At 37.7% G+C, this 14,100-nt stretch overlaps 2 protein-coding genes across 3 annotated transcripts in view; both read right to left on the bottom strand.

The window, feature by feature from the left end:
- Nucleotides 1-14,100, bottom strand: part of LOC125233303 — a 214,584-nt gene that overhangs the window by 78,903 nt on the left and 121,581 nt on the right. The gene's annotated exons all lie outside the window — the stretch shown is intronic.
- Nucleotides 1,144-6,633, bottom strand: LOC125233516. Its single transcript, XM_048139560.1, has one exon. It carries the CDS (start codon nt 6,631-6,633, stop codon nt 1,144-1,146), a length of 5,490 nt encoding a protein of 1,829 aa, XP_047995517.1.

Genomic DNA, 14,100 nt, shown 5'->3' with positions numbered 1-14,100 from the left:
AGAAAGCTAAAATTTGGTATCAATATGTATATCAATCACGCCGACAAAGTATTAAAATAAAAAGTGGAAAAAATGTTTTGTTAGGGTACCCCCCCTACATGTAAAGTGGGGACAGTTTTTTTTTTTTCATTCCAACCCCAACCTGTGATATATTGTTGGATAGGTATTTAAATAAGTAAATCGGTTTTTGGTAATATTGATATTTTCGGAAAAAATCGCTCCTAAAGGAAAAAAAAGTGTGTCCCCCCTCTAACTTTTGAACCATATGTTTAAAAAATATGAAAAAAATCACAAAAGTAGAACTTTATACAGACTTTATAGGAAAATTGTTTTGAACTTGATAGGTTTAGTAGTTTTGCGTGGCCCGACACGCTCTTGGCCGGTTCTTGAATTATTGAGACAGGATGACTTCGATTTTTTTTAAATTACTATAAATATGAAAACATTTACAATATTCGCATTTTGAACATATTTTCAAAAACGTTTTTTCATCTCTGTTCTGACTTTTTGCTGAGATAAAGACGGCGAATACAATCAGTGAAAACTGCACGGAAATGTTGTTCTAACTATTCAATTTCTATCAACTTGAATTTTGGCGTTAACATATTGGCGGCAATCATTATAATTTCCAAGTCCTACCTGAACGTCCGGTATTCGCTGGGTTGCTTAAGAATTGCTACGCTACAAGACGACTTGACTCTGGTGCCTGGAGATTGTTTCCACCGCCTGTTGATAGATTATTAAATAAGCACTAAGTATAGGCAAGGTTAACTCGAGATTCTAGGCTCAGTTAACTACTACAATGAACATGACATACGTAGCACTTGGGATCCCATTTACTTGTATTTGTAATTACTATGTTTAGAACTTTTACCATATCAGTTACATATTAACCTAGTCTAATACTTAGCTCAAGTTAATCAGCCTTTTGGGACCCAGAGAAACTGCTTTTACACTTTATATACTCGCACCAACTTGTTCTTGCCATCGCCATTTTTTTATATTTTTCGTTTCCCCGATGGCGGCAAACTGATGTCATCTAAATGTTGCCAGTATTAAATGTATAAGTTTTAGTATTATATAGTCTACACAACTTACCACAGGATCGCGATGATTCGCGACACTCCCCGACATCAAAGAAGTTTATAAGAGAGCTGCTAAGTGGCGTGTCCACTCAGCAATCTTCTCTCGGGCTCGTCGAGCTGCAATCCGCTCTGGTCTCATCTCGGCAGGTGAGTTACTCAGCTCCCTGTCTTGTGGAGTATCCTCAGACTCTTGTTGAACTTTTTCTTGCCTATCAGTAACTTCCGACTCATTCGAAGACAATTCTATGCCCTGAACCACCTCAGCTTGTTCTTGACTATGTGCTTCATTTGTTACCTTCATGTCATCTTGTATCTGAGTTTGACAGCTTTCTGGTTGATGTGTATTCTCTAACGGGATCTTATCTAACTCTATGTTGATACGATCTGCTGGTAAAGTAAGTTCCATCTGTTCTACTACAGGAATTTCTGCTCCTGAAGATTCTCCGGTGTAGTCAGTTTCCAGTGGATAAAGGTGACCTAAGGATCTAGTAAACTCCGTGTCGCCAACCTTTACTTTTGCTACTCTACACTGTCCATCTAGACTCTTGATCAAGGTGGTAATCCTCCCTTCTTTCCAGTTTATCCTTTTCTTAGATTCATCGTATATCTGAACCATATCACCTATTTGTGGTAATTTATCAGAAGTGGATCTAGGTTGCTTGATGGAATATCTGTGCTTTTCCCTCAGACTTGTTAGGTATTGTCTTATGAACATATCCTTAAACTCCCCTAAGATCATGATACCTCTTTTCCAGCCTGCAATGAGGTCTACTTTCGTGGCAGTAATCTTGCCAGAGTTGTCTATCTCCATTGGTTCGAGAATCGCGCAGTTACCTAATCTCAAGAAGTCCACTGGTCTCAGCACACGGTCAAACTCTGCGCTAACATACGTCAAAGGTCTTGTATTGATGACTCCCTCAATCTCTTTAACTACTGTGAGTAACTGGTTATCATTCAATAAGTGTTTTTCCAACGTGCGCTTCATACAATGCTTTGCCAGTGCTATCATTCGTTCATAGACTCCTCCGTGCCATGGTGCCAGTTGAGGGATAAACTTCCACTTAATGCTGTTTTTTACACAATATGGGCTCGCCAGAAGTTCTGACGTCAGCTTGAATTGAGGTGCATTGTCCGATAATATCATCTTTGGCTTTCCTCTTGATGCTATGAAACGTCTCAAAGCAAGCAAACATTCTTCAGCTGTTAAGTCCTTTACTATCTCCATGTGAACAGCTCTGACAGCAAGACAGGTAAATAAGCATACCCACCGTTTCTCTTTTTGTAGGTTTGTTGTTACCAATACTGGCCCGAAATAGTCAAGACCTGTGTAAGTATAAGGATCACTGTAATTAACTCGCTCCTCGGGTAAAGCTGGTGTAGGAGGGAGACGGTATGGTCCCCCACCCTGTTTAATACATTGTTTGCAGGATTTAAGTACCCTCTGTACTTGTGTTCTTCCCTGAAGTATCCAGTATTTTTCACGTATTATATTCAAGGTATGCGGAACTCCCACATGGTAGTTTTCTTGGTGAGTCTCCCGGATAACCTTATCAGTAAAATCAGATTTTGGCGGTAAAAGAATTGGGTGTTTCATATCATAGGTCCAACGAGTATTCGATAGTCGTCCTCGACTTCTCAACATTCCATCTACGTCTAGATACAGCCCTAAGTTTCTGGTCAGATGAGTTTCTTTTCCACTAACTTCTTCTGGGAAATGTTCCTTTTGTAGGTTTATAATTTCTATTAAATGTGTTTTATTTTCGTTAGTATCAATCTGTTGGATAACGTGTTCCTGTTCTTGAGTTTCATGGCCATCAAGATCCATATCTATTTGGACATGGGGTATGACCTCGCTATCCTCCACTGACATCTCTGGATCATCGACAATGTCCAGGCCCTCCCCGGCCACAAGAAAAGCTCGTCGATCTTCAGTTTTTGTTGTACTTGGCCAATGTACTGGATCCTTGGAAAGGAATTCAGGTCCCTTGAACCATAATTCCTTTTTACTCTCCCACAAGTCAGGCCGGGTGGCCAAATCAGCTGGATTCCTATTTGTATCCACATAACGAAATTCAAATTCTTTGTTTTCCTTGATTTCATTAACACGACGGGTAATAAATGGGGACAGTAGTTTACTTGATTTCATCCACCCGAGCACAACCAGACTATCTGTCCACAAATAGTGTTTCTGAATAAGTAAGTCTATGTTTGCTTTAACATACTTCATAAGCCTGCTACCAATCAAATATGCTAATAATTCCTGCCGGGGTATTTTCAAGTCCTTTTGATCCTCTAATGGTGTTATTCTTGCTTTAGACATAATGAATGCTACCTTGTTCTCTTTATCTCCTGCTATACGTAGATATGTTACCGCAGCATATGCTTTCATAGAAGCATCTGTGAAAGTATGAAGTTCATATTTTGCTTTTGTTTTTAGACTTACATTTCCTATATGTCGTGGTATTTCAATATCTCTAGTCAGTTTAAGGTTAGCTAATATTTTTGACCATTTATGTATGAGCTCTGAGGACAAGTTCGCATCCCACTTAATCTTCATCTCGCAGAGCTGTTGGAAGAATATTTTTGCAGGTAGGATGAGTGGTGAAGCGAAACCACATGGGTCATAGACCCTTGCTAATGTGCGTAAAACGTCTCTTTTGGTAAGCTTCTTCTCATGGTATTCTAAGGGGTTATCATTAAATTTCAATTCTAATGTATCATTCTTCACATTCCACATAAGGCCAAGAACTTTTATTCGGTCCTTTTGAGGTGCTCTTAGATTCTCAGGAATTGTTTCCATAAAATGTTTATCGTTTGACATCCATTCTCGTATATTCATTCCGAGTTCTTTGAAAACTTTCCTGGTTTCTTCATATAATGTAGTAGCTTTGTTATAGTCTTCCGCGCATGTCACAAGGTTGTCCACGTAACATCTGTCAGCAATGGTTTTAAGAAGGCTTTCATCTTGTGATAAATGATGTCGTATTGTGGCTGTCAACAGAAATGGGCTTGAAATGATTCCAAATGGTACTCTACAAAATCTGTAATGAAGAAGATTATCTTCAGTGGGTTCTTTGGATAGATCCTTTACCCAAAGGAATCTCGTGACATCCCTATCCTCATCTTGGAGACCAACTTGTAGAAAAGCCTTTTCGATGTCTGCTGTTATTCCTATTTCTCCGCACCTAAATTTAAGAAGAAGGGCAGTTAAGTCTTCTAACATTGAAGGCCCCCTATACATACACTCATTTAGGCTCTTGTAATGCTTTATTTTAGCTGATGCATCATAGACAATACGCCCCCTTTTTCCTTCTTGTTTTACTATATGTCCAGGTAAGTAGTGAATAGGTGGGTTTACCTGATATATGGGTACTGTTTGAGGTTCTAGAACTTCAATGATATTGGCTTCAAGTTGTTCAGACAGTATCTGATCATATTCTGTCAAAGTCGCAATATCAGATCTCCTTAGAAGGCTCTTCAATCTTCCATAAGCTAGATTATAATTAGTTGGTATATCAGGAGGGAACTGTATCCATGGCCATTTTACTTCATATCTCCCTTCTACATACTGGATGGTATCATTGAAGAATTTTACTGCTTCCTCTTCCCTTGTTGTCTTAGGAGAATCTGTTATACCAATACTTTCAAGTGCCCATAAGAACTTCATATCAACATTTCTTAAAGGTAAGTCAGGTTCTGTAAAGTATGGGCAACTAGGTCCATGACATTGGCAATATGTTACTATTGATAAAACATTGTCATAAATGTTCCCATCTGTACTCCCTGTCAACATCCAACCGAAGTCAGTATCAATTAAATGTAAATTTTCGCCAATCTGGTGTCGACCACCTCTAATAAAGGAGAAATAATAATCATTTCCAATCAGTACATTAACTATATCTCCTAATGAATCATCATCAGCTATAACATCTACAGATAGCTTGTCTGGAAAGTTCAATATTGGGATAGCATTTGCGATATGTGGGACTACATTTACTCTTATCCTCTTCTGTAAGCCACGTTTGGTTTCCAAGCAAATTTCTGTCACAGGGCTAATAATCTCTTTAGGTTTATTTGAACCAAACGTGTATACCATTAGTAAGTCTTCATTTTCTGGTGTAAAATCAATTGATTGAGCTAACTTAGCTGTTATGTAGCTCCTTTGACTTCCACAGTCTAGTAGGATGCGGCATGACTGTGGATTTCCCTGTTTAGTTTTATTCCTTACTACTGCAGTTGTTGTCTGCAAATAAGAATAAAAACACACTGAGCTAAAGTTTATTGTGTTTTGATCAACATTTTTAGTAGTACTATTTGAATTCTCACCTGCAACTTGAGATATCGCAGACTGGAACTGTTTTGGGCAAAGTGCTCTATTGTGCTTTCCCTTACAATAGTAGCATCTGAAGACCCTCCTACAATTTCTTACGAGGTGACCTTCATTAAAACATAGGAAACATTTCTTGTCTAGTTTCTCTTTTCTGTCTTTCAATGAAGAAAACTTGTTGCATTCATCACTCCAGTGTGAATCGGAAAGACAGAACTGGCATTCCATCCTAGGCCTTTTTCGAAATTCCGGTTGTAGGCTTCTTTTGAATTGACGTTTCTTGCCCGAGTCTTGATAAAATTTCTTATTATTTTCAATTGCTTGTAAAGTCCCTGTAGTTATTTCCTGTATGTCTGAAGATCTATGTTTAGTTTTTGAAACCTCTTCCTTGTCATTAAGTAGTTTTGAAAGTTGGTTTCTTATTTCGTTGGTAGAATCATCCTTTAAAACACGTTTCAATTCATAGACAATGCTTTCAGGAAACTTGTCAAATATTAGGGTTCTGAAAAAACTGTGTGATACATCTTCTCCTAAAGCATTTAGCACCCTCATGTGCCGTTCCAGTTCGTTGTAGACACGACGACAGTCTGTAATCATTTCATTGGCCGGGGTTATTTTACCGAGTGCCGCATAATGAGCATCCTTGATATAGGTTTCTCTTCCATACCGTGCTTTAAGTGTATTAACTGCTATAATATAGTTAGCGTTTGTAGCTTGCAGACCTTCTATTAAATTCCTAGATTCACCCTTTAAGGCTGATGATAAATACAAAAATTTATCCACATCTGACAAATCACGCTCGTCAATCTGCGATCTGAACTGGTCCCAAAAGGAGTACCAGTTCAGAATATCTCCATCAAATGAAGGCAAACTCAATATTGGCAGCTTTCCGGTTCTGCATTTAGATGTTGTTTCCTTTGTCTTGGTATACTCTATTTTAATCTTTAGTTCACTTAGGAGCTCCTCCGCTTCCAACTGTAGTGTAGATATATTTGATATTTCATCTGCTGAAGGATTGTTCACATATTTGAAATAATTATTTAAGTCATTGTTCAGTTTCAGTAAAACACTTTCTAATTTTGATGCTACTACTTGGGCATTAAGAATTGCTTCTTGCGGGGTCTCCTTACTGATAGTGTCACTTATCTCTTTAGCTGAGACGGTAAGTTGTACAAGTCTGTCGGAAGTTACTTTTAAAATGTTGTCCCAAATTTGATCCATGTTTAAATCATTTGAAGATCTGTGAAAGACCATTACTATTGACCTTGTGTACAATTTAATGCAATTTCAAGTAATTTCCAAATGAAAACGAACGTAGTGAATAAACTTCTAGATGATTTCATAGCACTTACCGTGTAAGTTGCACCGCTACGTTTTCCTTGTCCAGATGATTTGTCCACAGAATATGAATAAGTATATACGAAAATAGGTAAGTGTTTTCCACCTTTTACACAGTATTTTCGATTCTTAACCACCTTTTCATGAACTTTAAAGAAAGTTTAATCTAAACGACGCCGGTAAAAGAAAAATTTTCACTTTGACGTTTGTCAACGACCAAAACCCCGCGTTCTAAAGCTGTATTTTTCTAACTAAAATATATATTTAAAATTAAAAAATCGATAATCGTTACAATTTATTTCCATCACCACGAAATATTAGAATCGGTTTTCGAAACGATACCTATCGAATAAAATTTGCACTTTACTTACATTTACACATGAATTACTATACATAATTGAATATGTCCAACAATATGTTTCCACTTTAACAAGCTTCATGTTACCATCAACAGCGATATTAATACATACGAAACACCATTCGAACAATACGCTGTTCTCTCAGATTATCAATATTATATCCCGTCTCTAACAGTCCGAGCATGTCATTTTACTCTTACCCAACATTGGGTTGCTGGACTCTTGCCTGTTCTTAGCCAACGTCATTGAGTAAATGCTAAATCATTTACACCCAGCACGTCGGGTCGCCAGCTGCACCTACCATCGTGTCTGACAGAACGCTATACCTTCAATACAGCGTTCCACCACGCCACTTTGGTAAACATTGATCCGCGTCAAACATGAGCGAACGCGAACGTTCACACCCAGCACGTCGGGTCGACAGATCCAGTAACTTCCGCGTCTAAATATGAGAGATCACCGCGATGACCCCACCCAGCGCGTCGGGTCGATGGTTCTCTTAAACATCCGCGTCAAAATATATGAGAGATCACCACTGTGATCCCACCCAGCACGTCGGGTCGACGGATCCCATGAACATCTGCGTCTAAATATGAGAGATCACCACAGTGACCCCACCCAGCACGTCGGGTCGACAGATCCTCCAAGTTTACGTCAAATTCTGAGAGATCACCACAGTGACCCCACCCAGCACGTCGGGTCGACAGATCCTCCAAGTCTACGTCAAATTTTGAGAGATCACCACAGTGACCCCACCCAGCACGTCGGGTCGACAGATCCTCCAATTCCACGTCAAATTATGAGAGATCACCACGGTAATCCCACCCAGCACGTCGGGTCGCGGGACTGTAACCTGTTCTTAGTCTGCGCCTCTGCCAGACCGGAATCGATACCACTCAGGACAATTCTGCATCAAAACATGATCGCCAGATTGTCGGCTATCTTAAATAGCTTCTTTAAAACACAACAGGATTTACACAGAATTAACAGACGTAAACAATATCAATAAATAGGTAAGACGGGATCTCACTGACTCACATCACAGGTGAACCCAAATTTATAGTTTACAATGTATACATCAAGTAATAACACGTACTCATCATGCCTTCTAAACTTATCATTTAATTTCGCATACTAAACGCGTATTAATCGGTGACGAATAACTTCGCCTCAACTGTCTTTTGAATCAACAACCCAAACATAACACAAATAAATAACAAAATTAAAAAAGACAATAATCGTTACCAATCGATTATTACACTGGTCAAAAAGAGAAATAAAAAAACAAAGTGTGATGTAAAGCTGCATTTTTGGTATGTTATTTGGGGTCCTTGGGGGAATGTAGGACTATATTTTGCAAGCAAAAAAATGGTGTGCTAACTTCGTAATTTAAAAAAAAAAGTAAAAAAATCAGACTTTTTTTGGTTTTTATTTTTTTATTAAAAAACTATGCCTTTTTGGTCAAAAGTTGCTTTGTAATGTTGAAAGCGCATTAAATTCCAAACAGTTTGACATCTTTTTTATCAATGTCCGTCAAATAGTTTTCGAGATATGAAGCGTCAAAAAAAGAGCATTTTTCCCCTTTCTATGAAAATATTCGTTTTGCTCATATTTTGAGACTGATATATTATCAGCAAAACAACTCAGGCTATTACATAAATTGTAAAATAAAAATGTAGAAAATTTCACTAGCTTTCATTTAAGACGAAAAGAGTGCCAGTTATTAAAAAAAACCGGCCAAGAGCGTGTCGGGCCACGCTCAGTGTAGGGTTCCGTAGTTTTCCGTATTTTTCTCAAAAACTACTGAACCTATCAAGTTCAAAACAATTTTCCTAGAAAGTCTTTTTAAAGTTCTACTTTTGTGATTTTTTTCATATTTTTTAAACATATGGTTCAAAAGTTAGAGGGGGGGGACGCACTTTTTTTTCCTTTAAGAGCGATTATTTCCGAAAATATTAATATTATCAAAAAACGATCTTAGTAAACCCTTATTCATTTTTAAATACCTATCCAACAATATATAACACGTTGGGGTTGGAATAAAAAAAAAATGTTAGCCCCCACTTTACATGTAGGGGGGGTACCCTAATAAAACATTTTTTTCCATTTTTTATTTTTGCACTTTGTTGGCGTGATTGATATACATATTGGCACCAAATTTCAGCTTTCTAGTGCTAACGGTTACTGAGATTATCCGCGGACGGACGGACGGACGGACGGACGGACGGACAGACGGACAGACAGACATGGCGAAACTATAAGGGTTCCTAGTTGACTACGGAACCCTAAAAATAGGATTATATCATAAGTCTAGTATAACTGGATCAGAAATAATCGGTGGATGGTAATGGCTAAATGGGATAATTTACATATATTTACAGGAGGCGTAGCGGAGAACGAATTATTATTATTTGGGGGCTGTTCAAGTAATACTTACTCAGACACATATTTGCGTATATCAAATCAACATTTATTTAGTAAGTTAAGTTTACGGTCAGAAAGAGCTCAGGATCGCCGCTTGGCGGAAAAAAATATTTACGAGTAGAAAACCCTCATTAATTGAATCAGATTGTTCCGAAATTGTTCTTGTACGGACTGGTTTTTAAAGCATATCACTGAGGGTCAATAACATCGATGCAATCTCACGAGCGTTGTCGTGAACGTGCCCGAATCATAGTATTCTCCGTTTAACGAAATATGAGTACATAGTATGTGTTGTATTGCACGCGCAGGTCTCTCACCGCCGCGCAGGTGTAGTCGGACCATAACTCGACAGTATACACGCTTGTACAAAAACCGAAGTACAAAAACTGAGGAACTGAGGAGCTGCTGAAGCTGTCTTTTTAGGCTGTCACTACATTTGGCGAATCTTCTAACCAACATGTTTGCCCTTACTGCGGTGGCTCGTCTCTGCCTTTCTATGTCCTCCTGGTCTTTTAAACGGGACAACAAGATGTGGCCAAGATATTTGACTTCGTGTACTCTCCGCAATTGAACTCCATCAAGCAAAAGAGGTGGTACATGTGTGGGCATATGTGCTGCCTCCATGAGCATAAATTCAGACTTGTCCGGATTGTATCTCATGTTATGCTGGCTGGCGTACCTATCTCTCGCATTCTGCAAGTAACTTACGCATATCGGACCTAGTAGGACCATATCGTCTGCATATGCGATGTGATTTATCATTTGCCCATTGATGGAGCAGCCAACCTCGGTACTGGTCAAAGTCTGCGACAGCCCATCCATGTACACGCTGAAGAGAGCTGGAGACATACTGCCTCCTTGTCTCACGCCACAGTTTAGCCCGCTGGCTGTGGACAGAGTTGACTTCCATCTTACTACGTTCTTCTGCTGGGAATACCACTTCTCCAGTATCTTAATAATTGGCGTGGGCGCTTTCCCTTCCCGTAGTTTATTCCACAGCAATTGTTGGTCAAATACAACTCAAGTGGAGTTTCTATCACTACAGGAGTTGTGCCATCAAGATGCAGAACCAGGACCCTCAAAAGGAAAAATTAAAATGTAACAAATTCTGTTTTGTTTTTCTAATTTACTAAACTTCAAAATTTTACTGTATTTTATTTCTTCATTATCAATAGTCAAATCGATGCAAAGTTAGCTTAGACAATTTTTTCAGATAAACGGATATCAAAGAAAGTAAGATCGAACAGATAGCTGCACTTTCAACCTAAAACTTATAGCGTAAACTATTTTACCTTAACCAATCGACCAGACTCTTGGCTTCTCTATTTATAGATTTTTTTGTTTACCAAAGTAACTATTCGTCTTACTGACCTTTATTTGCACTAAAACTAAAGCAAAATAAATTTTATACAATGTTATATTGCAATATATATCATATCATGAAGTATTTTTCAGATATTTGTCTAAAAATATTGGCAAAACGCTACATTTTATAAATGCGTCAAAAATTAACCTTTTTTGACGCTTCATATCTCGAAAACTATTTGACGGACATTGATAAAAAAGATGTCAAACTGTTTGAAATTTAATGCGCTTTCAACATTACAAAGCAACTTTTGACCAAAAAGGCATAGTTTTTTAATAAAAAAATAAAAACCAAAAAAAGTCCGATTTTTTTACTTTTTTTTTTAAATTACGAATTTAGCACACTTTTTTTTTGCTTGCAAAATATAGTCTTACATTCCCCCAAGGACTCCAAATAACATACCAAAAATCCAGCTTTACATCACACTTTGTTTTTTTAGCCGATTTTCATGTAAGATTTGACCGGTGTATATTTGATCATTGAGAAAAAAAACGATACAATAAACTCAAATACTCACGATAACTCGATAGATGGCGGCACAGTATGGCGGTCTGCGTGGTCTGCTTACGAAACTAGATTGTAACAGAAAAATACACCTTTTTTTTTTTTTTTTTTTAATTAACCTTCGGACAATTGGCCACAAGGTATTAGGCCTCCCTCACACAGTCCTAAAAATTCACAATCTCAAAAAAAACCGTACGCAATCTGACAGTTCATCTGTTATAATAAAACCATGCATCCGATTATCTAAATGAAACGAGTAATATTATAATCGTTCATATTGGACTTGGAAATATCCGCAGCATCTACACCATGTCGCCAAAGCCCAAATAATTTCAATGTCTACTAATTAGAGTATTTCTACGTATTAAAATGATTGTTCTAACTATTCAATTTCTATCAACTTGAATTTTGGCGTTAACATATTGGCGGCAATCATTATAATTTCCAAGTCCTACCTGAACGTCCGGTATTCGCTGGGTTGCTTAAGAATTGCTACGCTACAAGACGACTTGACTCTGGTGCCTGGAGATTGTTTCCACCGCCTGTTGATAGATTATTAAATAAGCACTAAGTATAGGCAAGGTTAACTCGAGATTCTAGGCTCAGTTAACTACTACAATGAACATGACATACGTAGCACTTGGGATCCCATTTACTTGTGGAAATGTACAGATAAAAATAAAAATATTCAAACATTATATACATCCGGTTAAGGTACAGCGGGGCAAATGTCGACTGCAAATGTAACTTGCCCATTTTTTTAATTTTTTTTATGGTTTTTTTTTCATGTTTTTCATTTTGTTTTATTAAATGTGTCCACCGGTTATGTGTGGTAGGCGTCTTCAGTGGATACATGTAGAACATCATAGTGTAATAATGGAAAAAATGGATTGGTTACAATACAATTGCCCCCAGTCGAGATTTGCCCCGCTTATATTACGTTTTAATGCCGTGAATCAGCTTCAGATATATTGATAGACTATACGTTCATACGTCTCGACCCGAGACATCCTGATATAGCGAGAGCACAGACAACACATACCATTATTTCTTAATTTTATAGTGTGAGACATCCTAAATTAAAAATATTATTATGAGTTGTTGTAATAGTTTTAAGTTTCCGCCCGCCCGCTGCGTATTACTCATTACATTTTTATGTATCATTTTTATGCATCTAGAATATACATCCAGAAACGGGTTTTACATCATATTAACACTTTATCTCGTATAATTTTAACTTATGAGAGACATGGTGATGAAGAAAAGAGAATGCTTCCTGAGAATCTTGAGATAAGTATGTGTTAGGTATTATAGGTGCCGGGTAAGATAGGTTTTTACATCACTAGCAACAACATTTATTTTAACATATATATTGACAGTAAGTATGTATTATGTTAATAATATTCACCTGGAAAAATATATTAATTATGGTGCTAATAATAAAGGTGCTAAAAATATCTTAGTGTCTTATACGAGCTTGTAAAGTCTGCACCAATCTAAGAGTAACATAATTATTACTGCAGATCCTTTAGCTCAACTTGCCTTGTCGCGCGCGAGTCCATACATCAAGCGCGAGCGCGACATAAAGTATGGACACGCGCGCGAAACAAACCTGAATGAAACACGGAAAAGTGACTAAACCTTTTAAATTCTTTATTCCTAACGATCATTACTAATATTTTTTATACTCTCCTTAAACCGAAATTGATCTAGAGATTTTACCATCTTCGCCAGTTTCTACCAGTCTACCAGTTTCGCATACTTGAGTTCTTCGTAGAAGACGTTTTATTTTAATTAGAATAGGTGCCTAATGGGCTAAGACCATTACATGATGTAGCCTAGTGTAGGCTTGTATAGTTAGTAAATGTACTAATAGTACAAAAGACACGACTCCCTTCATTGTACAGGAACTAGAACCTGACTCGGACCGAGAGCGCGTGAAAATGGCCGATCAGCTCTCGGTTAGTACGAGCGAGACAGCGCATATAAATTGCATTAATTTATGTCACTCCGGTACTGCACGTCGTAATATGCTCAGTGTGTCTCTCGCTCTCTCGGTGTATACTAATATACTAAACGTACTAAAGGTTGTTACATGGCCAACACAATTGGGTAGGTAAAGTTTTTTGAAGGTAGGCATAATCTATTTAAAAAAAAAAAAACAAAATGGTTTATTTCAAATAATCTATTTGTGTGTGTGTGTGTGTGTGTGTGTGTGTGTGTGTGTGTGTGTGAGAGAGAGAGAATATGTTTATGCGTGAGTGTGTATATGTGTGTGTGGGTGTGTGCGTGTGTGTGGGTGTGTGTCATTTGTTAGGATGTTATCTTCATTATGTGTTCTGTATCTAAAAAGGACAAATTAATTATATTCATTGTTAGGAACTTTTTTGCTTTGACAACTGAAAATTCTTTAAAATCATAGAGACTAACTAATCGATTGTAGATTCGAGAATGCAGAAAGACTGAAAAACGGCGAGCAAATGTTGTTTTAACGGCAGCTTTTGGAATTTTAAATATTCTGCTTTTGAGTAGGTTGCTGTAGATTGACGAGTTTAGAACCGACTTGTGCACCGATAAAGCCACCCTTAAGAAGATAAAGTTTCCTAACACTGAGTACTTGAGCGTCGTTGTACAGCTCTTCCGTAGGATATCTGATCGGTCTCTTCAAGGCCACTTTCAGAACCGCTCTTTGAGCTC

The sequence above is a fragment of the Leguminivora glycinivorella genome, chromosome 14, assembly GCF_023078275.1.
Source record: "Leguminivora glycinivorella isolate SPB_JAAS2020 chromosome 14, LegGlyc_1.1, whole genome shotgun sequence".
NCBI lineage: Eukaryota > Metazoa > Arthropoda > Insecta > Lepidoptera > Tortricidae > Leguminivora > Leguminivora glycinivorella.
The sequence above is the reverse complement of the archived record's forward strand: the minus strand, read 5'-3'. Positions and strand labels throughout refer to the sequence as shown.

What these genes read in the sequence shown, in the direction of transcription:
- LOC125233516 (XM_048139560.1), bottom strand. Translation starts at nt 6,633, where the DNA reads ATGGATCAAATTTGGGACAACATTTTAAAAGTAACTTCCGACAGACTT.